This window comes from Platalea leucorodia, assembly GCF_965183815.1.
Source record: "Platalea leucorodia genome assembly, chromosome: 9".
NCBI classification, from domain to species: domain Eukaryota; kingdom Metazoa; phylum Chordata; class Aves; order Pelecaniformes; family Threskiornithidae; genus Platalea; species Platalea leucorodia.
Window position 1 is genome coordinate 14,882,786 of NC_138831.1, and position 27,991 is coordinate 14,910,776.

The 27,991-nt window shown below is 40.6% G+C and overlaps 1 protein-coding gene across 2 annotated transcripts in view; it reads left to right on the forward strand.

The window, feature by feature from the left end:
- The window catches only part of GRM7 (glutamate metabotropic receptor 7), a gene marked incomplete at both ends in the record, with an annotated part of 312,840 nt that overhangs the window by 153,925 nt on the left and 130,924 nt on the right, over window positions 1-27,991 (forward strand). For both annotated transcript variants that reach the window (XM_082321677.1, XM_082321678.1), the window contains 2 exons: window positions 9,909-10,050; window positions 10,935-11,089. In XM_082321677.1, the coding sequence (XP_082177803.1) occupies window positions 9,909-10,050; window positions 10,935-11,089 (297 nt within the window). The remainder of the gene's footprint in view (window positions 1-9,908; window positions 10,051-10,934; window positions 11,090-27,991) is intronic.

Genomic DNA, 27,991 nt, shown 5'->3' on the forward strand with positions numbered 1-27,991 from the left:
ACAAGCAATAGGATAAGAGGAAATGACCTCAAGCTGCACCAGGGGAGGTTTAGATTGGGTATGAGAAAAAATTTCTTCACCGAAATGGTAGTCAGGCACTGGCACAGGCTGCCCAGGGAAGTGGTTGAGTCCCCATCCCTGGAGGTATTTAAAAGCCTTGTAGACATGGTGCTTGGGGGACATGGTTTAGTGGTGGACTTGGCAGTGCTAGGTTAACGGTTGGACTTGATGATCTTAAAGGTCTTTTCCAACCTAAACAATTCTATGATTCTATGAACTTTCACACTCGCGGCACCTTGTCCCTTGATGGGACAGGGGAATATTAGTGTTCAGTAATGTGGTCTAGGATTTATTTTGCTAGCTTAGTTTACTGTGAATTTACAGGTTCGGGAACGGGACTGGAAATTTTCCTACACTAGATTAACTTACTGAAAATCTTATTATTTCTTGCATGAGGCTGATGACAAGTCCTGTGAAGTGGACATTGGGGGATTTATTCTGGTTTTTATTTAAAACAATAAATGTGAATTCCCACATATAACAAAGAATCACCTTAAAACCCCTACCTGACACACAGGCTCCTGCTGCATAACGTTCACTCTTCTCTAAAGCAAATGTGTGAGTCATGTATTGACTTTCCAGTGATTGTTCTTTGAAGATTTTGTGGGTTTTGTGTCAGTTGTTTGAATAACTCTTTTTTACTAGTGAGGAGTTTGACAGCAAGCAAGCTGGCAGGCCCAGCTGTATTTCAAGAATATGAAATAATCTTTATCATTTCAGTTCCTTTAGGACGTAATTCTGCTTTATCAGGGAAATGTCCTCAATTGTGGTATCAAAGTTTTCACATGGGGAGAATACTGACTTCTTTAAACTCAGTCTTCAGTGTTACTGCCACTGGTTTCTTTTTCTTCTACAGAATATATGAGGTTTAGAAGTAAAATTCATTGCAGCTAATAAATTGTATATGCAGGATATATAAGTATATGCTAAAACCCAGCAGTGACATATCTAATAAAATGTACAACAAAATGAAAAAAATACTGTATGACTTTTATGTTTATTTTGTTTCTTCCCCAATTAATTCCTCTCCTTTGGGCTATCCTAAACTTATGTCAAACTATTTGATTTAATTCCCCTTGTGAAACGTTGGGTTTCCTGCTCGTTGGATTTGTTTTGCAGAGCTTTCAGTGCAGGGCTTGGCTGGGCGTCCCATGTCCCTTGGCAGGGGCACTGTGGGACTGCATCGGCTCCCTGGAGGGTTTCTTTCAGGGGGGATCAGAACTCCTCAGTGCTTGAGAAGTTCATATTTTTGTTGTTTAGATTAAAAAATCAAGGAATAATCTGTACTTAAACTGACCTTTTCCTTCCCTTCCCAATTCACCTTCCTTAAAAATCCCAATTTTAGAGTGTGTTCTGTTCAGGTGCACAGCGAGAAAGCTCTTCAAATCCCTGCCGGTAGAGGAATAGCTGTGCTGAGCCGAGCCATGCCGTGTTGAGCTGTGCCGAGGCGTGCGATGCCATGCCATTCCAGGCCGGGATGCGTTTCTGCAGCAGGGCATTGGGGACAGGCTGTCCTCCAGTGGGCCAGGAAGAAGAGTGGAGGAGAATCCAGGAGCCTCCCCTGGCCAAACCAAGGAAAAGGGGGGGGTCGCAGTAGCTGCAGGCTAAGCTTTTCTTCGGTACAAAACCAAACAAATGTCAGACCTTGTAATTACCCTGAAAGCAGCCTTGTGAGCTGATAAATCCATGGTGGGGGAAAAAAGTCTTTAAAAGCAATCAGCTGCTTTCTTTCAGAAGGAAGCCGGGCGAGCCCATTGCTTTGTGTGTTGTTCCCGTAATTGTAATAAACATCCAGGAGGCAGCTTTTGGCAGCTGCTAATTTTAAAGTAATGTATTAATCAAATTAATTGAGAGTTCCTTTTAATAATTAGCAACAGCAAACTTTCTGAAGCGATGTTTTCAGTATTGCTAAAAGTGATTCTCCCAAAAAGAGTATCTCTGTAGATAAATCATCTGAAAAAGTGTTAAATTGTCTCTTTTGCTACCTGATAATCCAATTAAGTGGTGATAAGAAAAATAGCTCTTGGAGAATTTCAGGGAAGCAGAATAATGTACTTAGTGTTGTACCAGAATCAAAATACCACATAATCATGGGTATCCATGGATACTGAAGCAACACTTTGATTACTAGATACATCCATTACCCTTAAATACCAGAGTTAGGTGTTTAATGCCCTGAACAATTTAATGCATGACTGCTTGAACTTGCACAGAGAATTCTCCTGAGGTTTTGCCTTTCAGAGGCACAGCACAGAATCTGTCAGCAGGCAAGAGGAAGACAGCTATTATATTTTTAAGACTCTCTGTCTTCTTCCAAGTTCCTGTGTGCTTTGCAACTGCTGCCACCCAGATGGCTCAATTCAGTGTCCTCGAGCTGCTTGTGAACTGGAGCATTATGTGATGTGGCCTGATCTCTATCCCACGTCTATGACATATGAGTGGGATTCCTGTGAAAAAAGTCATATGATAATCTTTTACAGTGCTTGTGCTGTGGGGACTCAGTTTGCACCAAATAGCTGGGCTTGACGTTGTGACTCTGCAGCATCAGACCTTTTATCACAACAAGATGAGCACGTTGGTTATTTCATGGCATAGGATCTATCATGAGGTTGAAGCCACAATTTCTCCACTGGAGTTTTGACTTCTCCATTTGTTTTGCCGAGCAGGAATGGGAACCCTGGAAAAAAGCCTCCTCTGCACAGAAGCTGGGTGGGTCCCGAAGGCAATCGAGGAGAGGGGCGCGTGGGGTCTCATGTGATCTGAGCAGGGTCCCCTGCCACCATCTTGGCTTTTTCCTTTCTGTTGCATGAAAAGATCCAGTTCTCTTTCCTAGTGTTGACAGTGAGAAAATAAATGCAAAAGGGAAGAAGTAAAATGGGCATTTAAAAAGCGCTTTGATAATGAGCCTTGGAAGTATGATTGTTTAACCATGATTTCATAGCGGTGGCTCCAGCATCTTCTTGAGGTGGGCATCTGAGCAGGCAGCACAATGTGGGTATTTCGGTGACTGCTTCTGCTCCTGGAGTGTGGCAGGGCTGGGCTTGGTGCCTGCACTTGACCATCCATGCAACACTGGGTGCTTTTGTAATGTGAAAATGCCATACAATTCAAGAGGTTGAAGACAGAAAAAGTGTGAGCAGAAACTTTTCATTTTTTCATATTTTGTAAAGATTACAATTTTTGTAATTTTATTTTATTTTTTTCTTTTTTTCTGCTTTTTTGTAGTCACAAAATGTCTTTTATATATCAGAGTTCAAAACCAACTTCCTTGAATGTCTCTATAAATAAAGTTTTCATAGCAAAACATTTTTTTGAGGATACTTGTGAAGCAGAATCTTACATATGTATTCTGTTGGAAAGGGGAAAAAGAAGAAAGCTGGCATCCTATGCAGGCAGGAAAAGAATGGGTTTAGTCCCTTATTCCTGACAGTAATGGAGCAAACTGAATCCTTCCTGTAAGCCATTTTGCTAAAAGTAAAAGCAGGAAACCAAGAAACAGATGTCATCTCATCCCACTTGTTGCACAACTAGTCCTTTTCAGTCTACCTTTGCTAAGCTGCTCATCTTGTTTTTTTCTGATCACCCTTACTGCTCTTTCCTTCACTGAGCTTCAGTACTGTTTTTTTTCTGTTCCTAATTGAATAGTAATTGTCTGCAAAAAAGGACAAAAAAATTCTGGTGAATACTAATTTGGGGGGAAATGTGATTTCATGCTTCCTAAATCTATTTGTAAGCTGACTAAATTCAGTCTGCAGCTTTGGTTGGGGCGAGTGGGGGAGGAACATGAGGAGGGCTGCACGTCGCTGTCTCATCCCTCTGCCCTCAACAGCTTGAGGACTGCCGTGCTCATGCAGGAGAGCTGGGGTCCCCTGTTGTTCCTGAGAGGAACTCGCCTTCTGCGCGTGGTGGCTTTGATGTCGTTTTTGATGCTGTTTTATGATTGGAAATCAGTATCATCTTCCGTTCCAGTTGGGGATGGTGCAGCTCTGCCTTCGGGTGCAGGGACTGTGCTCCGGGATATTGGTAGGCGATGGCTGGGTCAGGAGAGTGGGAAGTCTGAGGTACAAGTTCAACACGTCTCTGGGAAAAGAGGAAACTCATGTTTTTGGGTGACTTTTAATCATTGGGTAGGAGGGAGACACTAGAATCTGCTGTGTAGCTCCTCATTTGTTTCCTCCTACAGGTCCCTAACAATGACTGTTTCCAATTCAGATTAAATGGAGATTATTGCTTTAGGTAAAATTAATTGTATGACTTTTTATTTTAATGAGAAAAACTGAAGATCTAGCAACAAAAAAAAATATTTAATCTATAAATTTTCTTTTGCAGTCTGGCAGCCAAACCAAAAAATCAGGTATTTGTACATCCTTAATTGCCAGTATCCTTAGCAAGACCTTAAGATAAATTTCCTCTCTCTCCAGCATCACTTTAATTAGAACTTCTCCAGAAGCACATGAGAAAGCAGGGGCCATTATAAGGATCAAAGTGAAACTGAAGAAAGTTCTCTTTGTGCAAAGATTAACTAGAAATTATGTTTCTTGAGATGGAAACTCTGCTACAATGAGTCTTGTCAGTGACTTAATAAAGTTCAGAGGGCTCTTCTACTGGAAATAAAATTCGGGGAAAATGTTTTTCACCAGCCAGGGAGACAGGACCCAACTTGACTTTGCATTTTGGTTTTTTTGCCAAAAAAGATCTGGAGGTGCTGTTAATTTGGTTGAAATGTTAGCATTTCTGCGTTTTCTCAGAGTGCTGCCAGTGGCTTGCAGTGTAGGGAATTTTAATGCCAAGAACAATCCCAAACAATCGGGTCACTTTGCCAAAGTGGCACAAACCACTGGGAAAACTAGAAGCTGTAAAACCAAATAATTTTCAAGTTATTGTTTGAGGAAATGGTTTGCCTTGTCATCTTATCCTTTTCATAGATTATTGTGCATTTTCATGGCTTACTTGTTGGACAAAGGCGCATCTGGAAAGTCTGAACCTACCAGGCCTGCTCCTGGTGTTCCCATCCCAGATTTGATGTTATTACAAAAACATTTGCTGGCAGCAGGGAAGGATGAAAAAGATGCCAATGTTAGACTTCTATACATAGCCTAGAAGAGAAAGGATATTGTTTCAAAAGTAGAGTGATACAGAACTGACTGCCTTATCGTTGTTGTTGTGACCACCTTTCATACACTGATTCCTGTGAATTTCTAAAACTCCATCATTAAAGGAGTTGAACATTTGATTGCAGAATTGCTTGAATGATGCATCTTACATACACTACAGTTCACATCTCTTTTATGCATCTCCAATATCCGTTATCTTCTTAACAGTCTTTGCATTTGGTTGCAGAATCCCGGTTACATGCTCTCTTCACTCACTAGGCAGAAATAACCATAGCAAACAACGGGAACCCTCTTTGTCACCAACTGGTTTAAAGCATGGTACTGCTAGTGGGACCAGTCCTGGGATGACTGGGAGGCTCCCGTTGCTGCACAGCCTGGAGACCGTGGCTGCTGGAGCTGTGCAGAGCCGCCCTGTCTCGGTCACAGGGTGCAGCATGCGTTCGACTCCCAGACTGCCATTAATTGCCATAGCAGTTTGTAGCTAGTTAGAGCATTTGCCACTTCTCCAGTCCATCAAGGGTAATATATTACTGCAGAAATCCTATGACAAAATCCTTAATTTGCAACTTTCACATTTTTACTGCTTAATTCCCCTGGCATTTTTTACCTTGGGAGCATGGTGAATTAGCTTGACAGTTTAAATAACTGTGCACATGTGTTTCCTATTGTAAGATGAGAATATGAAAGTTAAACTTATTCTATATGTGCCGTTTGGACAATATACACCCAATTCCTTGGGCATCTATTATTGCTAGGGAATGAAAAATCGTATGTGCCTCTCTCCCTGCCATGAGGTCCTCCGCTGAGATGGAAACACTTTTATTCAAGCTCATAAGCTTGGATGTAAACAGAAGCTAATGTGACTAGTATAGTCGGGTGGCTGGGATGGATCACCCTGCTGCTACAATAAGAGCTTGTACTCTGATGTCAAATGCTGCCCGGTGTGGACTTGAGCAAAGCAAAGCAAATAAGAAAATAATACACGTTGACCCATTTTGGTGACTGGGAGCACATATTAGTCAATTTGTAATAGTGTCACTTCCCTGGAAGAGACACTAGCAGTTTAAAATCAGAATATCCATCAATGTGTCTGAATTGTATTATCTGGGTCTTGGTCCTCTTGCATCTTACTTCTCTACCTTTTTCATTTGCCCTTGATCTGCCTTGTGTGCCTCTAGACGTTTCTGTTTCTAATGTTACTTCAGAGCATGCTTTCTCATGCTGGTCTCTCGTGCTGCTATTATATTGGAAGTGTTGTAGCTACCGTACTGTAAATAAAATATTTTGGGTTTAATCATTGATATTTGCCATTTATCCATAATTCCTGCTTACCATTTATCTGTTGTTCCTTTGTGCCAGAGATGGCACAAAGGTTAACAGGGTATCACATCAGCCACTCCCTTTAGAAAAGCTCCTCTGCTATCCTGGCTGTAAAAGCAGCTCTCCATCTGGCTTGGGCTAAATGCAGTGTCTGACCACTGCATGCTTACAATAATTGGCATGTTAAAAAAGAAGCTCCGTTACTTCCCTTCACCAGGGGACAGCAGAGAAACTAAGAGCTGACCTCCCACGGGTAGCAGAAAACTCTGTATCAAAAAAGGACCTGAAATCTGCCCTCTCAAATTCCAAACTGTTTCCTTTCTCCACCCTTGGTCCTCTTTTCTTTAAAAATACCATGGAAATTACATACTTTGAAGCTGTACATTGCATTAGAGGCTTTTTTCCTCACTATTGAGAGTCTGGCCACAGCTGTCTCTCTGGCCAAAGATGCTCAGTTCAGCTGTAATCATTCTCGACTATAACAAGATTTTTGGCTTCCCCATACAGGCAATAGAGATTGCATGACCCACAGAATAGGTGTAATTATTGTCAGGGTGGGTTACTGAGCTAGCAGCCTTCCCAATGATTTTAGCTTTTTTTCCAAGCACTTAAATCATGTAGGTCACAATTACTTAATATTAAATACTGATTTTTTTTAAATAATAGTTTTACAACAACAATGTATCACCTGATCTAGGGTGGGTTTTTTTCTTTTTTCTTTTTTCCCCTGGATACAGGGATTCTTTAATGTAGATAAACTCTTAACTACAGAAATAGTACTGTCATGGGTGCCAGGTCTGAGACCCCTTTGCTTCTGTTTCTCTCTGGTGGTGTGGTCATTTCTCTGTGATGGAGCTGTGGTATCTGGGGATGAGCACCTGTAAGCATTCTTCTGTCCTGATTTAAAAGGCTCTTAAATTTACTTACTGTACAGTAATTCAAAATCAGAAGGTGCTGGGGAATATTGCTCTGCGTGCCTGTCTGCTAGTGTCTGTTCTTTGGGGCTGTATTTTCGATCCTCTCATGAGAGCGCCCACTTTTTCTGAATGAAAGCAACAGAGAGCTATGAGGGATTGCAAAGGATATTTGCAGCAGCTTCAGCTGTGTCTAAATAATGGCTCCATCCAGCATGCGAAAGCCCTTTGGTCTTGACACCATAAAATATATCCTCTCCTGTTCTGCAGTGTCAAAGTGGGAGCCTCTTGAAAGGACACTGTGGAGGAAATGCATACATTGTCAAGTGATAAATCTTGGAGCTTTGTAACAGTCTGTGGGTTAGTTTGGTTTTTTTTTTTTTTTTCTTTTGTCTCAATGAATTCTCCAAAGTTGCTATGTCCTTATTTGACAAGAGAAGTTGGAGTCTCTCATGGGAGATTCGAAGTAGGTTGGCTTGGTGCATTGGAGTGCCAGGGAGGGCACGGGTACTTGCCAGGAGCAGCTAATAACTTTAAGTTCTCCTTAGGCATGATGCCAGGATGGAGAGGTTTTCCTCAACAGAGACACACGGATGACTTCCCCTCAATTTCCAGCTGTCTGCGGGCGCCCTGCGCTTGGGAGGTGACTTGGCCCTGCTTGTGGAGCAGGAGTCTCAGGCTCAAAACCAGAGTTGGCTGCGGGGGTTGTGCTTTTAACCAGCATGTAATCCATGCCAAGCAGGGCGTTCAGGAAAGCTGGATAACTCTGCTCATGGGTTTGAGTTGATTCTGTCTAATTTTGACTGGGGAAAATAATAAGAGCATTTAAAAACTGTTTAAACTTTTTAACTTAGTAGCGAGACTTCCTTTCCTCATTTAAAAGTGAAGTTTACTTTTAAAAATCAATATTGGTTTCTTTCAAAGAAAAAAAATCAGGTTGCAATAATTTCAGGTTGTAATAATTGTAAAACAAAATGAAACATTCTGTGTGAGTCAGAGAAAAACTTGGGGGTTATTATTCTGTTTTATTCTTTCTCAGCCTTTCCTTTTCACAATTTTATTTCTTCCCACTGAAACCAATCTTTTTTCCCCCAGAGTTTTTGGATCAGCTAGTACCAACAGGCCTGGCTTGACTTCAGGCAACCTCTGTGTCTCAGCTTTTCTACATCTAAAATAAGGAAAAAATGATCCTGACCTACTTTGTAAAGTGGTCAGAGATCTGCAGAAGAGCCACATTTTGCAATTTTAAAACCATGCATTTGGTCTTTACGGATGTTCAGAGGTTTTCCTTCAGGTGTTTATATGTCAGCTTTGCCATGGTTTAGGATGATTATGTTATCCTTTGGCAGACTGCAGGCAGAGAGCGTGTGCTGGTGGTGGATAAGCCTCCTCCTCTATGTTCTTCCCCTGACAACACCTTCTCTATTATTTCATTTAACAGTACTTTTAAATCTGTATTTTAAAGCATATCTGTGAATATCTCTGTTGTCCTGCTGTCTTTTAATTAACTCATCCCCGCTGCTGTTTCTTATTATGCATCTCTGATACTTTATTAATTAACACACTGTGCAGTATACCGAGGAAGTTGGTATCTATCTAAGATGCCATAAAAGATGAAAAAGTTTATCACTGAGAAACAAAATAATGAAAGCAAAAGTTGCGTTTTCATCTGCCAACAATGACAAGCAGAATGTCACTGGAGATGTGATTTTTTCTTTTTCCCTCCTAAAACAAGCTATATAACTGTAATGTGTGAACTGTGCTAAAAGTGAGCATTTCTTTGGTATGGATGTATTTATCACTATTACTGTGTTGATACTATTTTGCAATGTTACCTGTGTATTTATGAGAAGTCCAGTTCACAGGCGTACTTTGTCTTGAGGCTTCAATTGTCAGGTCAGCTCCATCTCATTTCATGATGGGCATTTGAATGAGTAATGATTTTCTTGAACAATCTTTGCTTTGCCAATATTTCAACTCCTTTGCTGTTCCTGTTCTAGATAAGTTGTTTCAGTGGAAGCGTTTTTCCTCAACTTGCAAAATTAAAAAGAATCTCAGCTCTTCACTGAGATATAGTTTGTCTAATGCATTGTCAACATCACTTGCCTTTCAGCTTGTTGGGTTTTTTAAAATCAGTTTAAGCTTGTTCAGGTTGTTTGGGTTTGTTTTGGTTGTTTTTTTTTTTAATCCCTTTACTTACTGACTGGTTTATTTGTTTATTTTGCTTTTCTATGATATTGGTTTTGCCCATCTGTTTAATCCATGACCCTACCCAGGCATGCAGACTGTGTGTATCCCAATGAGTGGTCTGTGCAAAAAAATAATTGTACAAATCCCTCAGGAAGCTTGCCATGAAGATTAAGTGCTCTGTAAGGGCAGTGATCCGATCGGAGAGTTTCTCTTCCTCCCAGGCTCCCCTTCCAGCCATGTGTATTTTCCACAGCCTTTCCTGTGCTCTCCAGTGACAGAGTCCTTTTCTTCTCTCTTCTTTCTTAAACAGGTGGGCTCTGCATTGCTCAGTCCCTGAAAATCCCCCAGGATCGCAAGGACAAGACCATCGACTTTGATAAAATTATCAAGCAGCTCCTAGAAACTCCCAATGCCAGGGCCATCGTTATTTTTGCCAATGATGAGGACATAAAGTAAGGATGACTGAGGGAACTAATTCATTTGTGCTTGATAGTTATGCAGAAAAGAGGAAGCAAGTAAGAATATGAATAGTGAAGTGGAAATATCTGTTGGTAAGAGCAATGTGGAGTTTACATTGCGGAGGGTAACACCAGGCATGGAGGTGCTGCTGTTGCTGCCCTGGCTCATGCGGTGCCCCAGACCATGCATCGCTGTAGTGGGAAGACAGGAATGTTTATCAAGGTCTGGAAGCTTTTCCTGTCATAGGATTACTCATGCCTTGGAAGGCAGACCTGACCTTGCCTCTCAAAGAGGCATTAAGAAGATGCCCCTCTCTCCAAGCTCATGCTACTATGTATTATTCCTTAATTCAGAGTCTATTTTATGGCAAGTGGTGGTTACTAGTAATAAAATGGCTTGGATACTCAAGGTTAAACCACATAAAGTGCTCAAGGTTTAACCTTGTATGACTTACTCATAAAATAATATGAAGAGTGTTTTAAAAGCGCGAGTCTCATTTCTCAGTTGCCCATGTTCCATATTCTCTCTCCAGAATTTTAAATTAGCTTGAAATTGTGATGGCATTGTCAGTTGCTGAGAGCCTCAGTTAAACACAATGAGACATAAAGAAGTTAGGATAAAGTTTCAGTAAAGTCAATGGCAAAACTATAAGTTTTAGTGGAATCAGGATTTCAGTCTTAGGATATAAGGTGAATTAAAAGAGAGGTCCAGTCTGTGCTGCATGGATCGTGATATGGTGTGTTGCGAAATTCCTGAGCTCTGTTGGTTACAGGAATATGCTATTTCTTTTCATTCTGCAGTTGCAACACACCACTTTTCCCAAGAAGTTGTATGTTTAAATGAAATTAATTTGTGAACAAAATGTTCTTCTCCACAGGCAAATCCTTGCGGCCGCTAAGAGGGCAGATCAAGTTGGTCATTTCCTATGGGTTGGCTCGGACACGTGGGGCTCCAAGGTGAGCCCATTACTTCAGCAGGAGGATGTCGCTGAGGGAGCCATCACCATCCTGCCCAAGCGAGCAACCATAGAGGGTAAGAGCTCTCTTCTGCTTGACTCTCCTGCTTCCTGAAATGCTGGTGGTAGAAAATTAGTTGCCCGTATTTTTTTCTTGTATGTGTTTTGTGAATAAATGTGTACAGACATGGTATGATACAAAGAGTACAAAGTACATTTAATAAGTCTTCATATCCTGAAATTTTCCTCAATGTCTGTGTTCCTCATCTGAAAACTATATGTTATTTCCACAGTTGAGAAGCTACCAGCAGTTATTTATTAAAGGCACGATTTCAGTGCTTATATTAAGCTGTGGTGATATGACAGGGCCTTTGTCACTTAAAAGAAAGTAAACCAAAATGATCTTAACGTATCATGTATATACAAAGGAGGAGAAAATCTTTTGCAATTTATGTATCATCTCTGAAGCAGTGGGTAAGTTTTCTACTGAAGAAGTAAAAATTTTTAAATCAGTAGTTTCCATTTAAACTTTGCTTAACTTTTATTTCATTCAGCTCAAGCACTGTATTTATTTATACATGTTGCTTGTGTGCTTCACAAATATATGTACTTGTACTTATGCATGTGTGTATAAAAATTATGGGAACTTTTTTTACATAATCCCTTTGTTTCTCAACATTTCTTTGTGCTCTGAAGTGTTTGTTGGCTGATCTTTCCTCAATTTGTTATATCTTTTGTCTGTATAGATGCTTAACCATCCAAACCGTTTCCTCTGGGCAAACCAAACTCGCCTATTAGAGTTCATGTTCTCTATAATATGAAAAGTTCTTTACAAGGGAGACACTGAGTAAAGAAAACAAACTCCTTGGCTGTCACATGGCTTTGTGTTGGGCAGGGTCTCCAAAGAGTACTTGAACATGTTGCCCACATTAAAATAGGTTCTGGTGTCTTCACTCACTGGAGAACCAAATATTAGCGTTCATTTTTACTGTGTCTACACTACCACCTCATCAGTTATTCTTCTCAGGTATATAATATGCTTCATCCTTTTAGATTTTTTAAACCTGGAGGCAGTTTTGCATGTTGTTTCTCCATAAATACATAAAGTTGATAGACAATGAAGTGTTTTGTTTCTGAAAACCAGGATATTTTAATAATCTTTTCATACTGTCTGTATTCATCCCTGAGGGTTTCTGACACAGAAATGAAAAGTCTGCCAACAGTACACAGAAATAAAAAATTTCCAAGTTTGTTTGTTTTAAATTATTTTCCTTCTATATTACACATTAAACACATTGGACATAATGGGAAACATGAGGTTTGATTTTGGACACAATAAGTGACAATAACAGAGTGGAAGGGTTCAGGCATAGAAAGTCGGTTAAACAACAGTTACAAATACCAGCATATTTAGTGTATCTGCAAAAAAATATGTCCATTGAGCCCACAAATATCTTCTTATTCAGTGAATATATTAGACTATTGCCTAAAAGTTGGCTATTTGCATTTTGCACTTGTAGTCACATAGATTGCATGATTACCGTTTGTGATGCTTAAATTACATTTTGCCTATATATACAATTGCATTAATTCTTCAGGAGCGGGTGCCATACAGCAGATACATATTTTGAGGTCCGTGAGTTGCATGTTACTTTCCAGAAAGCGCAAAACACTCAGCCAAAACTAGGTACTGTACTTGGTATGAAAGGAGAGGCAGAGCAAAATGTCCCAGAATAGCAGTTGCACTGTCAATATCAAATGTTTCCTGGCTGCTCTGTGACCGCTCAGAAAGGTTCAGGCTGGTTCTTACCTTTTTCGATCCCGTTCATCCATCCCTAATTGCCATCTGTATCTGCCATCTGCTTAGTCCTGTTAGGAGGAAGAGTAAAGGGATGGTTAAGAGCGCAGAGCCAATTCCCATTCTCCTGAAGCAGTTTTCCAGAACTCAACGTTTCCCCTTTCAGACTGATTCCGTTTCTGTTTCATCCACTAAGAGAAACATCCAGTGAAATCTGTTGCTTACAGAAATAAGTAATCCTTAGGTATTAGCATTTCTTTGCTTAGTGAGATTGTTATCCGTATCGATTGTCTGCCTTTCTTGCATTTAGACTGCTGTATGTTGTTTTGTTTTTCTTTCTGTTGTTGTAGTAATTTCATTTGGCTGTGAATCCAAGAGAACTGGAAAGAGACATTTTAATGTTATTCTTTTATCATCCAGCCGCGAACATCTGCTTCCTAAAATTTAGTAATGCATTTCTTTTGATGAATACATAAAATAAATTAAATAAGCAGCTTTGATTTTCCCTATGAATTGAAACAAACTAAATTAGCAGAATGGAACTCAATTTGCCCTGAAGGACCATGTCCTAAGCAGTCTAGCAGTCTCCTTTTTGTGCGTGGTGTGCAGCAGGGCTGCCGCCTGCCCCTGAGGCTCACGGGCTCCAGGTCAAGGCAACAGTTAAGCACCAGCTTAATTCCCATTGGATTTGGTGAGAACTTCTTTAGTAGGGATGAATAAGTATTTTACTCCTCAAAGGCATCTTAATTTTTTCCTTTCCTTTTATCACTGTGTTAAATAGTATTTGTAATATGTTGGAAAAAGATTCCTAACAAACTTCACTGGAAACAGAGAGCACTGCAGCTCCCATACCTTAACCTGAAATATGTGATACTGCTAGCCTCTGCTTACACTTCAGGGAAAAATGTTAGGCTAATAAACCAAGAAACGGTAATTTGCATTAAAAATTAATGTGCCTGCATGTTCAAGTGTATAAGGTACACTTTGGATTATCAGATTTTTTTTAATGTCTGTAAAGCTCCTGGTCATATAAGTCAGAGATTGAAACAGTCATTATATAGAAAAAGGCATTTTTTCAACTAACTTTTCTCCCCTAGCCACAATTCTTCACTTCAAAATACAGATGTGAAATGCAGGTGTGTTCGTGTGTTTACACCTATCTACATATATACCATTTGAAGTTCCTGGTTTTGGTAACAGTGGGAATATCCCAGCAGTCTCCGACTCCAGAGAGAGTCTAAAGTGCTCAGTTTCCTGTAGAATCAGGCCCCAGGTACGCAGTTATTTGTCTTGATACCTGTTGTCACCCTTGGGACAAAATTTTCTTTGCCATAGTCTCATGGGGTGATTTAGGAAATCATTACATGAACTGAATGCGTTCATCTTAAGTCAGTCTTAATATAGCCCGATTGTGTTTGATGTAATTAATGCTGAAAGGATAAAGTTGCATCTTATTTGCATAATTGCAGTAGACAGTGAGCCAGAGGAAGTGCACGCTTAAATAGTAATCACTTCATGAAAAGTTGTGTTTGGAACAAGCTCCATAGTAAACTTAACCAAGTATCAACTAAGTTGAAAGGCTTTGCGAGGTGTTCAGGGAAAAAAATCAGAATGTATTTATTTTTAGAACAACTGTGGCAGCTGAATATTGTATTCTGGCCATTGTTGCTTTGAACTCTTCCAAAATAAGGTTGTGATGGCATGTCCTCACGCTTAGAGAAGATCTAAAATATCAGCCCGGTCCTGAAACTCAGTTTATACTCAGAGGAACAAGCACAGTGTGTTGCATTGCAGAACTGCAAGCACCTGTGCTTATGTCTGTAAGAGATTGCAGTCATATGCCTTATTTTGAATAGTCTTTTACTCAGAGTATATCCTTGTAATGTTTTTGTGAAGAGGTGTAATGTAACCACAGAGTGATTGTTAGTGCTGGAAGATGAGAAAAATTAAACAGTTCAAACAACAGACAAAAGCTGTATTTTCTAATTAAAGTTTGAATGGGATGTATTATTATTATTATTACTATTGTATTCATTTTACAATAATATAGAAATTATGAACATCTGTGGCTCTGCATGCATTTGACATTCATTAAAACAACAACACAACAGAAAAAAATTGCAAAAAGTCTTTCTTTTCCAAAATGCATTTGGTGGGATTTTACCTACTGCTGCCTTGTTCCCCAGAAACCCTTGTTCTTCATTCACCTGAACAGAAGGATAAACATTGCGCATGGGGGAGATTCCCATGTCAGTTTGGTGTTGAAGAACAGAAAGAGTGCCCTGCTAATAATCACGGGAAGGGTGAAATGCTGTGAAAAGGAGCAAGTGTGAGCTACAGGAGGATGTTGGGCAAGCAAAAGCAGGCTATTACGGAGTAATGGTGCTATCAGGATCATGGTAAAAATGGGAGATGTTGAGGCAAATATAACAAGTCCCCAAAATTTCAAGTGCCAGAGGGAGAATGGAAGCACAGTGGAAAATGAAAAGCAAGGTTGAGAATTCAAAAAAAAAAAAAAAAAGTGTTTTGTTTTTGCAGTTCAGCTGAGCTACTTGCCTTCAGACAAGCAAATTACTGTACGTGGTTGTCTTTTCCTTAGGCAGTGGTAATCTAAGAGAAAGTTGTTCGTTTGTTGCATTTTTCATTTGAAGTCCCAGAAGCTTTTTAGACCATCCAAACCAGCAAGAAACAAAATATGGGAACACTCCCTGGATTTTTGTGGGTTAGACCATCATTCCAGCTGCGGACTTCCCCAGATGATGGCTGGGATGAACTGCAACCCTGTTTCTTTGTAGATGGAAATGAACTTCTTCCACACTAATCTTTTTAATCACGAACTGACCTTTAAGTATTCCACTGCCACTTTACCTCTTCATGTTTCAGTAGAGTTAATAAACTTCAGAGCATTTCCTCCTCTTGTTATCACTACTATACCCAAATCTAATTACACGTTTTGATGGCCTGGGGTAGCTCTCTTTATTACACCATATAGATGTATATAAGAGTTAGCTGGATGACCCTCTGATTAAAGAAGATGATACTACTGGTTCAGACATCAATTAAAGTTCTCCCTAGCAGGCAGATTCAAAGTTGGGAGTTCCTAAATTCTTTCCCTGGAGGAAGAGTAGATCTTTCTACCAGTGATAAGAAAATATCTGCAGCATGAGGGATGGAAAAACCTGATCCTTTTGGAGCAGGTTTGTGCAGTACTTCTGAATTCAATATAGAAAGCCGTTAGACAATGCATGTCAAGAAGATACTCAAGTCCGAGGAATGGAGTCAGGCAGATGGTCTTGGGTTTCAGAATGATGGTCTTTCCCATTTTTGTTCTTTTCTTTCCCATTTTTTCTTCTAGTCTAAGCAATATCCACACCAGATTTTAAATTTGCTTATATCAGTCTGTAGTATTCAGGTACTCCTTCAGGAGTGTGGCAGTAGAGCATGCATAGTATGCAGCAACATTCAGGATGTTGAATGGATCTTTGAAAGGTGGCCACAACTTGCTGCATGGCAGGCCAGCAATATATTTTCATCAAATGCAGTGTCACAGCTGAAATGAGGAAATAAGCAGCTTTATTTCTGCAAAAATATTCCTATTGTGCAACTCCAAGATTTATCCTTTCGCGATTGGTCCCATGCAGACCTGGGTGAGGTGCTCAGAGCTTGCCTGGGTGTCGCAGTCAGGGTGGCATCCCTGGGCATCCTCTCCAACCTCAAACCTTTCAAGGCTTAGCACAGGAAGAACTAATACCTGGTAAGCCTTTGTCAATACCTGTTAGTATCTTGTTAAACCCCACATATGAAGTAGTGAAAACTAGTGTTTTCGAGAGACAGTAGTAATTTTGGATGCTCTTTTGTAATCTACCCACTCTGAAACATTGAGGGTTGCAGGATCTGTAGAAAATATTGAACACCTTTTTAGGAAATATGGATCATAAAGTCCTAGAGATAGAACTAGAACAGAGATAAGTAATTGCTGAAAATCACAGCCATATTTTTAAGGAATCCAAATACCTCCAGTAGCTCCAACAAAGTTTCAAAAATAAACATATATGATTTCCATGAATTGAAAATGTCTCTCTGTTCAGGGGTGTCTTAGAAATTGTTTTCCTCTTAACCTCAACTGTAAAGAAGATGAACAACTATCTACTTATCTATTGCTTTCTGTTGTTCCTATGCCTCTTTTCTGTGCAAAAATTTTCAAATTGGGCTGTTTTACTGTGGTTCATGTTGTTAGCATCCATGCTACTGACTTAGGACTTTCAGATATCTGGTTCTTCCTCTAACTTTTTTTCTTTTAAAACAGTCTTCCTTATCTTTCTTACTTACATGTGATCTGTTTTCATGGACGTCAGCTCACAGTGAAACGAAACGAAGGAGAGGAACACCTGTAAGAGAAATACAGAGGCTAATATATACATATATATGATGTTAATTATTTTGAAAGTCTGGAAAAATGCTTTGCCAATGATGAAAAAAAAAAATATTCTTTACTGCCTGAGTTCAGTATTTGATGCAACTAAACAATGGGATTCAACTAGATTTAAGATTAATGATTCAATTCCAGCAAGCTATGGATGTGGCCGAGGTTTGCAATCTCATGAAGCTCAGCTATGAGGTTAAAGCATGGCTCAAATTCAGTGCAAGGAAGTGCATAGCTATTTAAAAAAAATAGAAGCGTTGCAAGTGCTGTAAACCAACATAACTGTCCTTGAATTTTTCAGTTGTTTGTCTTCCAAAGAGATGGTGAATCATGTTTTTAATGTTTTGTTTTTATTTCCAACAAGAGATGATTTGCTTCTTTTTTGTTTCAGCGGTATTAAACCTGGAAAAAAACAATGAAAGAGTAGTGATTTAAGAAAATATTAGAATGAAGTTATATCTCACTATTTAGTGGCTCTCAAATATTTTACCTTCACATCCCCAGTCTAGCAAAGCAAAGGAACTCAGGGTTCATTTTCCTCTGTGTTAAAGACAGTATTGAATTTTATCCAACATAAGTAAATATGGGCATGCTGTTCTCCGTCTAGCTATGGCTGCATTTACCCCAGGTTGTTTCTCTGGGAAAGATGTGCTTTGTGCAGCACTTACCCACCTCCTCCCTGGCCAGAACAGAAGGCTGTCTTATATCTCATAATAATATTTGTAAAATAGTCCATTTTGGATTTTTTCTGTTTACAGGCTGGTCCAGAGTCTTTTACAATGTTCTGTTGTTCTCAAGCTTTTTCTCTGTGTTCCTGGGGTGCGAGTGTGTGCTTTTAAGAGAGTGAGATGGAAATATCTGGCTTGGGGGTGTTGGTTCATCCCAGGCTGTGGGGCTGCCGGGGCCAGGGGATCGCTGCAGCCTCGCTATAGCAGAGCCTGTGGACACCAAAAGCCAGAGGGGACACCAGTCATAAGGGAGAAGACATAAGAGAAGTAGCGTGGGCCATCACTCCTGAATTTACTCATTCTTCCCATTATCTCCCCTGAATTTTCCTCTCATCTCCTTGCCACTGTCCATCTGACCTATTTTACTTTCTGCACTGCTGGAAGGGCTCCAGCATCGGCGGATTTGTTCTTCCTTGGCACCTCCAGGTTGGCTGTTTGAAAGCAGTGAGACCAGCTCAGCAATCTTCCCTTCCCTGTGCTGCCAGCAGTGGGCTCCAGCACCTTGCGGGGGGCACACCCCTGGTTTCTGGGGTTTTAAATAGCATAATTACAAGAAACAACAATCAGGAAATACACTTCAGGGCCGTTTTGTGTCAGTAGTTTGACAGAGTAACTCTGATTTGGACACTATCTCTTACGAGTAAAGTTTGCATGAAGGACAATATATATAAAGGTTTATTTGCATTTTTCCCCCATGAGTAAATTGTCTTTACCAGCTTTGGAATTAAAATGCTAAGGGTGTCGTGTGCTTTTACTATTAAGTAAGTAAATACAGAAATGTATCATCAGTTAAGATAGATTTGTTATTTCATCCCGTACATTTTGTCAAAAAGATGCTTTCAAATGGCACTTCATGTTCCTTATAGAAAACCTGCTGGCTGGCCAAGAGCAGGTGAAGGAAGAATTTACCTTTTTGTTCTTCTGTATCAATCACACAGCGTTTAAAGTCATTCTGCCGGCAAACTTGTTGGGAATGTATCTTTCCCAATGCTGATAAAGCCATTAATTGAATTTAAATTAATACCATGGTTACCTGGGAATCCAAGACATACTCACAGCAGTGAAAAGTTTATTGCATATTGATTCTAGCCTGTTGAAAAGTCACTCTGGGAGTTAAGATTAGCTTTGATTCCTCCTGGCTTAGTGCTGAATCTCATTGCCTCTTGCCTGTGTATGTACGGACTCACGCTACAGGAGTGCAGCATGCAAGGACAGACGGACGGACAGACACGTGCAATGGGCTGGGCGGTGGGCTGGGCTGAGCGCTGCCAAAGTGAGCACGCTTTAGCTGGGATGCTTAGTGTGCCAGGCATCACACCTCGCTTGTCATATGCTCTTTCGTGGGCTGCCAGTTTGAAGCTTCATGATGAAAAGTGTGGTGCAATTAAATGTTGACTTAAATACCGCTGCACGGTGATGCCCAGTCTCCTGAGATCGATGGTGTGGTAATGCTGGAGATTCAGGCAAACAGGGTCTATTCCCTGACTGTAGGCAGAAATTGTACATTCACCGTGGTGTTGCAGTAGCAACGCAGTGCTTGACTTTAAAGGGTTGAAGCGAAGGCTCTGGGGAGACATTTAGTAAGTTCAAAGAGACGGTAGCTTAAGGGTAGCATTATTTTTTAATATGCAGATACAGAGAAGATAAGAAACACAATTTTTCTAAAGTTTAAAATTAATGTTATTTTTGTAGTTTTATTTTAAATGAAGGCGTTGAAGCTTTCAGGGTTTTTTTTCTTTTGTTTAAGATTCCTTGTAAGTGTTAGCCACTGAGAAATACAGTCTCAACTCTAATCTCTGTGCTGCCGCAGACTCAAAGGAAAAGCCCCATAGCGCTCCAAACCTGAGCTCCCATGAGGGAATGCATTAAAAAAACCACATACTATTGCAACTCAAAATGTAAATTTCTACATCATTTCAGTGTAGTATTTTGCAAAAGTTACACATCTGGCTGTTTTGTGGTGTTCAGTTATTGAAGTTCTTTTGGGGTTTCTTAGACAGTTGGAAGGTGTGATCTCTTTAGAGTATTAAAGAGAATTATCTGCCACTGCTCAGTGCAAGACACAGCTCATAACCACAGCAGCATTAGCAAGAAATTTTATCTCAAATGAGGTTTGAACCAGTACCTTTTCAAATGGTGTTGCTGCTTCATAGGAAAGAAATTAGGTAGAAAGCTCTAATTGGACCATAAAGGATGTTGTAAAATAAAGATTTAGGGAGCTTTCTCTTTGTCCCCTTGAAAGGAAATAAACTGCTCACCCAATCCACAACAGACCTGGCTTGCTCAAAATCAAGGTACTTCTCTGATCGGAGCCAGCTGTTGTTCATTCTGTGGGTATATATGTGTGTCTTTATATTTTTGTATTTTGTGTATTGCTCCCGGGGCTTATGTTGGCATTTTCTCTTTGATGTTCATATTTAACTGTTATTTCAGGACACTGGAGATTGTGTGGGTAGTTGTTTTGAGAGAGAGATGTGTACACACACACACACATACACACACAGAGACTAGAATGGTTGATGCTGTGAGAAGAGATAATTCACAGAATAATATTTAGCTGTTGATCACTGTTCAGATATATCATCAGTGGTCTTTGTTTTGGAATACCCTGAATTGCATCTTCTGAAGAACAATTTTCCTCTCAATGATCTACCACTGAAGTTGTCTAAGCTATCTGTTGGACACATTTGGGCAGAGTTATTTCCATCCAGAAAGGAAGAATTTTATTTTTAGAAAGCCTGCTATCTTTGTGTGCCAGCTCCTGATCTGCATGTGATCTGGTAGGAACCTCCAAGCCTTCTTCTGCAGGTTTGCTCTGCACAGAAGGCGTTAATGGGTATCCGTGACTGGAGAGGCTTCACGGGAGAACATTTCTTCCTCCACCCAGCAGACAGCCATATGCCGCTTTCCAGCATTTTTGCAAGGCAGCAGAGCCAAGGGCAGCTTAGGCTGGCAACCAAACTTTCCATCCTTGCGAGGCGTGTTCAGCAACACGTGGATAGCACACAGCAAGCACATGAAGAAGGCAAATGATGGTTTCCTATGCAACCCCCGCAGATTAGGAAATCCTAGTGTTTGCTAGTGCTGCTAGTCTTTGCTTCTGTGTAGAGTTACAAGCTTCATTTGCTGAAAGGAATTAATTTTCTTTTTGTTAGTAAAATTGACAGGATTTCCAGGATCTGGGGAGTGATGAAGCTTGGGGGACCTCACCGGACCCTGCATGAGTGAGCCCCTCCTGGGCTGCTGAGGCAGAGCAGGCTCATTGAGAATTATAACAAAATAATGTTTTAGTTTGGCATTCTGTTTAGGCATAGAAATAGAAGTCAAGAAAAGATTTCACCACCTTCTCCCACTCCCGTAGAGCAGTACTGGCACCAGTACCACACCAAGCACAGCACTCATGTTGTGTTTGCCTCCTTGACTCAACCCAGCCGATGCGGGGAGGATGTTACAGTACCGAGCTGAGAGCATGAGCAGTTTCATTGCTGAAAGAAAGGAGCAGGAGAAGGGAATTAGGGAGGGTGGGTGGTGAGGTGTTCCCGTAGTCCATCTGAAGCATCATGCCCTACGTCTGCCAGCATGGCAGGGTCCAGATCTGGGGCTGCTTCTGTGGGGATTGGGAGGAAGAGGGAAGAGCTCCCCTCTCCTCTTTGTGTGTGAGTTGCATCTCTCTTCGTATTTCTTACACTATAATTTAAGAGGTTAACGCATTTTTTCTAATTCACAGGAAGTATATTGGCAGAGTATTTGTTTTGCCATTTATATTTCATGTATTTTTCACATAAAAAAGAAATTGCAGAAGCTTTCTGAAATAAACTGTTCCTGTTTTAGGTAAAAATAGCCACGAATGGTCCCAAATATCTAGTTTTAGAAATGCCATTCTGCAGGAGGGCTGAGAACCACAGATTGTTCCTAATGGAACAGGTAATTTTTCATCTCTGATATACTGCTTTGGCATAGCAGAAAGAGTTTAATATAGTATGTAGCGTTTCCATTCCAGTGCCTGGTGGACTGCCCATGGATGTTGCAAAACAGGCAATCAAGAATGACGCTTATTTGAGCAGAAGGACCGATGGTCTCTCTTAATGTTTGTTCATGCTTGTGACAAATTCGGGCAAGAAAGAGCTCTGAGTAAAGGCTTTGGGATTAGGTCCATGGATACTAGGTGACCATTTGTTTTCCTTCACAATTATTACAGTGTTTTAATTTGGGAAGCTTCAGACTCTGAAATTGGGGGCAGTGAAACACAGAATACAAATACAATCTGCTTGTGCCATAAGGTGATGGGAGAAATAAAAGGTTCAGTCATCAGTCTTTTCTACAAGGGTTACTTTTTGTGACAAAAAATTAAAATAACATTGATATATTATAAATTAAAATGAAAGAAACAAGATCCCTCTGCCATCTGCTAAGTAAATACCAGTGTAGCCCATTGGAGGAGCATCTGTGCAGGGAGAGGTAGCAGCCAAGATGGAAAGCACCTCCAGCTCCTCCCAACGCTCGGGAGCACCTCCTGTAGCATCGCGCTGTCAGCAGCCACCCTGCCTGCACCTTCGTATGGGGTTTGTGTCGGTCATGAAGCAAGGCAGGTTCCTCTGTGGTAGCAAAGAGGAGCTGAGCTGCATTGAACATGTACTGCCAGCTGAACCTTGCAGCATCCAGGAGGCTTCCTTTGTTATTTGTTGGGTCTCATTTCATCAAATCAGCCTGTGCTGTTCATGCCCTTCCCCACCCAGTTGCCTGGAGGATGAGAGGGCAGGTATGAATGTTCAGCACTCCTCTCTTCTGCTCCTCTAAGAAACTGCACGTGTTTTATCAGAAATGTCTGTTAAATCTCTTGTGTAATTCATTCATGTATAGTAAATCCTCTACCAAGATAACTTTGAGTCTAATATATTTACAGGAACACATTATTTCTACTCTGCTTTGTTTAAATTCATACATCTCAACATTTCTTTATATTACCAGCTTTTCCATTACTCTTTACAAATGGTAGTAAGTACTAACTTGTTTAATATTTCTCTTCCTCTTTGCGGTCAGTTTTTCTCTGTCTTTGAAAGATATTGAAAGCAAAAGTTCCTAAATTCTCATAAGAAATTTTTCTCTTCTGGTATTTCTGACTCTGTTGCTACAACCTAAAAAGATTCTTTCTCTAGGCCAGTTAAAATTAGTCTCGAAATCCTATATGCCTTATTCTTTCCCTTTATTAGCAAGCCATAAAAGAAATACTACTTCGCAATCTCTCAAGCAAAGCAAAAATAAAAATGTTTGAGGCTTTCATTAGAGTAAAATGCAAGTATGGCATCCCTGTTTGCAAGTAGCAAATTAATATGCTTCCATTATACATTAAAAATGTATTCACTGTAAGTATTACATGTTTATTAGTGTCAGTGTTTTCCTGCGTGTGTAGTTATTGATTACCATCCTAGTTCTTGCCGTGGGGACCTGGAGCACCCCGGGAAAGATCTCTGTGGGCTCCACCTTCTCCACTGCTGGGGCTCCATGCACACCAACGCATGTGAATTGTGTGTTTCTGAAACAGGTTGAGCTCCACGGGGTAAGACAGGTTCGGGCACAAAAATAAATGTGCTAATTTTAGGAAGTGGGCAGAGAATTGAAAGGGTTTTCCTGTTTGTGTGGTTGGGTTTTTTTCCTTTTAGTTTGCATTGTTAATGCTTGAATGATTATAGGCTTTTGAAAGTAATAGTTTAGGAAATAATACACATAATTTCCTTAAAGATGATACGATGAATGCTAAAGTGCCAACTTCACTCATACTGGGTTTGCAGATCTGCTTCGGGAATGTGTTTTCATTTTGTTGACTGACTGCGTGACAACACTCTAATGACGAAAGGAAATGGAAAATAATGTAGGAAAAAATCCTCAATGTAATCACATATGCTAGCTCTTTAGTAAAGTGAAGCAGGAGTCAATAGATCAATGATCTCGATTCCCTAGTAAGGGCAGATAAACACAAACCTTTTGTCTCATAGTTAAAATATAATTGTAGGATGGTGAAGAACTATGTGTTTGCAAGTAAAGATATCCCTCTGTGCAGTTTAAGGTAGTATGTCTTGAAAGTGTAGTTCAGTTTTTGTTTCAGTTACATGACATAGTCCATCTGGAAATTAATTCACTTATTCATGTGTGTTCATGTGGTTGCTGTAATGCAACCTGTGTCGTCCAGTTTGTCTCAGACTGCTACTCGGCTTTTGAGTCGGGCTGAAAGGGGATGAAGCATGTGCTCATGGGAAACGCCTGCTTACTATGAGATGGTATAAGATGGAGAGCTTCTGGTTTAGGCTGTCACCATCCCTCTGACCACTGTCAAACCACTATTAAAATTAGAGGAAGGAAAGAAAAAGATCTAGACAGAGAAAGCACAAGCTCAGTGTCTGAGACCAGAGTGATCACTAATCCTCTTCAGGGAGCCTTCAGCTGATTTCTATTTGCCCTCTGTTTCTGCTGCTCCCTACCACTCTTCTGTCTGATGCTGCCTCCAGAAAGGAGCAGCTCTATCAACTCCTTTGGTAGTGCTGATGAATTACCGTCTGCTTTACTGAAAGGCGTACAGTGCATTTTGGAGCATCTCCCCCCAGCAGCACAGCACTGTACTGCTGCCTTCAGGGAGGAAGGCTTGCCAGGAACGCTGAGCACTGTGCGTGCTGGGAGATAGGACAAATTAATTGACATTTTCTCTGCTAGAAAACTTCCATTTTCTGTTGGGTGATGAGGGTTTGGGGGAGCAGGGACTGTTGGCGCAGCCCAAGCCCAGGTGCTGTGTGTCCACTCCCGCTGCTGGCTGAGCCACCCCTGTGCTGCTGTTTTCCTGCAGCAGCAACTGCTTTTTGAAGAGTCAAAAGCCATTATTCCCTATTTACAATTCATGCATATGCACAGGTAAGTGGGCCAAGAGCTCCCATCTACACGTGGCTTCAAGTTGCAGTCAACCAAAGCTTTTTACACCTGTAGTCTTTCCTTGCTCTTAACTAAGTTAGGACACACTTAATAATGTGATTAATCATACAAGCTATTTAATAAAGAAAGACCAAGGCAACTAAAGTTTTCTAGTAATCCAATATATAAAAATGCAGAAAAAGGGGGAAAAAAAAAACCCCAAACCAAAACCCCCCTCTCACACTGTGCTCTTAGCTCTGCTGGTGGTTCAGCAATAGCTCGTTGTGCATGTTGGTGATGTATGTCATCTTCCAAAAAGTAATTCTGTTAGAATTTTGTAAGAATGAAATATGAAGCGAGTGGCCTCAAATTGATTATTACTACTGAAAAGAGAATGGTGTAATTGCTTCTGAATAATGATTAAGCCTAGTTAGAGTCAGAGCTTTGCTATTACACTGACAATAGCCACCTGTAGAGCCTAGGCTTCAATATATTCTCCATGAATAGGTACAGTACCAGCCTCTTTGCTTCTGTACACTGAGTAGATGAAGTTCTTGGCTTTCTTTCAGTACACTATGTACGTGACTGCCTGTGAAGCAGGAAGTCTCACAGATATTTATGAAGTGAAACTACACTTTTATTTCTCTTTCCCTCTCTAGTTTCTTTCCTGGGGTACTTGTAGTGCTTAACCTATTCAAAGTAGCCTTCAATTACCTTTGTAATGAGGAAATACTTTTAATCTTTGTTTTCAAGTTTAGTCTATGTTTCTCAGTTTAATTACTACTTCACACAGCATAAATTTCCAAAGAAAAATATTTTAGGATCTAATGGAAGGTGTTGCTAATGACATCTGGAAGTTGTTGACATCCGTTCTGTCCTTCCACGTAGGTGTACTGAGGCTGCCCCATAGGCTTTGTTGCCTAAGATACTTGCATGGAAAGAGCCTGTTTGTTCTCTGGGTTCACCCTTTGATTTGTCGTGTTCATGGTTCTGTGATGATTACAGCCTGCTGCTGTGTAAAGGAGTCAAGGACAACAGGAAAATGATTGTGGTATTGTGGAAAGAAAGATGTTGAAGATATTTTTTTGTGTTAGTATCAGTAGTATTGTACAGCTGAGGCATTGGGTTAAAGGGAAACAAAATCTGTGGGGTGGCTTCTTCTGAGCAGGAGGTTTGAGTGACTGCTGGCCCCTTCCCACACAGGGGTGGTGATGGGCACTCGTCAATGTGTGTTGTTTGTGGCTGGAAATGGCTTCTGAGGCTTTCCAGGTGCCAAAAGCAATTACTTAAGTCAGAAACTAAGTAGTAAAATAGTATTTTTGCAAAGTTTGTTGTTTGGGTTTTTGTTTGTTTGTTTGTTTGTTTGTTTGTTTGTTTTTTCTGGAGATCTAGTGGATTTATTAGACAAAAGCTAGGAAGAAATGAAGTGAGGTTAGCTGGGGTATGCTGCACTGTGGGGTATGTGAACCAGAGACCAACTCTGTCTTATAGTAATTTTCAGTAACATAATACTATTTCAGATATTTATGTTTCTCATACTCTGTTAAAGTTTGCATTAAGCAGGTCACTTACTTACACAGGGCCAAATACAAAGTTTAATACAATACTGCAGCAACTTTAATTTGTGGAGTTAAATTGGTGTGCTTTATTTAAAAAAAAAAAAATTTAAATCACACCTGAACTCCTTCCTTAATGTCTCCTTAGCATTTAAATTATGTTTTTAGCTTTGGCAACTATTTAAAATGCTGATGTGTCAATCCCCAAAGAGAGAATACTTGTCTCGAGTATTGCCACTTGAAATTTTGGGAAGCCACACAGATGTTCATCTCCTCATTATGGAAATAATGTATTTGGTTAATGTGTTGGTATGAAGAGAGGGGAATACAAATTATCTTGCAACTTGAGAGCCATTTAAAAGTTTCCTTATGTTTAGACTGTCTTATTCATCTCTACTAAGGCATCTCTGACAAGAGAGGTCCCCCGAATCTTCCAGGTTTGGAAGTGCCTCTGCCAGTTGCGGGCTGTGGCCGAGGCCCTGCTGCCCCATTTCCAGCAGCTCTGCCCTGGCTGGTACTCGGCATTGAGGCAGTGAGACACATGGGATTCGGTCTCACCGCAGCAGCCAGGGGAGATACTGTGTTGGATATTTGTCTTCTCAGAAGATCTGTGTGCTGTTCACTGGGGACAAGGCTCAGATCTCTCCAGGTGCTGTCCTTGCAGCCTCCTGGGTTCTTGGGTGCACAGGAAGCACAGGAAAATGAGGAGAGGATCTGAGTCAGGAACTGGCAAAGGGCACTTGCCTGGTGGTCCTTAAGGCTGGCTAGGACCCCAAAGGGGGTGCTGAACTGGGGGTGGGGTACCCCTGGGAAATGGAGAGAAAAAAAAACAGAGGTGATAAAGAATGGGTGCCTAGAGGATATTCTGCTCCTGAGATATTTACTTCAAATTGGAAAGCTTTTTTGCTTTCCCTGAAAGATGCAGGGTATTCCAATGACAAGTACTTGGGGTGATGCAGGCATTCCTGTGCAGGACTCCATGGTCTCGAGGCCAGCCCAAGTGATTGTACCGCATCCCTCAGCCTCAGAAATCATCCCCATTATCTTTGTCTTTTTGCATACATGTCTGAGCACTCGTTCTGGATAGTACCTTGTGGTTTGATGTGATTAATGCACACAGTTGGAGTGGAAGCTGAAACTTTGTGTTATCAGACTGCAGAGAGGGAGGGAGAGAACAGTAATTATATCGCTCTGTCTTGCATACTAGCACACTCTGGCTGGATGGCATTATTAAAGCTGCCTTATAATCAAGAAGTCAGGTGTCAAAAATCAAGGAAGTAACTTTTTTTTTTGAAGATTTTAAGAAAAAAAAGGAAGGGAAGAATGCAATGGAGTTTTCAGGTAATACTTTCTTAGGGATGTTCTCTCAAGGGGAATTTGAAAATAAGATTGGTAGCATATATGAGAGTTTAAACTGAGGCATGACTTTGCTGTGCACAGCCAATTATATCAAATCCCCCAGTGCCGTGCATGGATGGCCTCTCTTGTGCCAGTTTATGTATTGGCTCCACCTGACTGCAGCTCACAGCTCAGGCTTGCAAGTGTCTGCCGCATGTACTATTTAAATGATGGCCCTG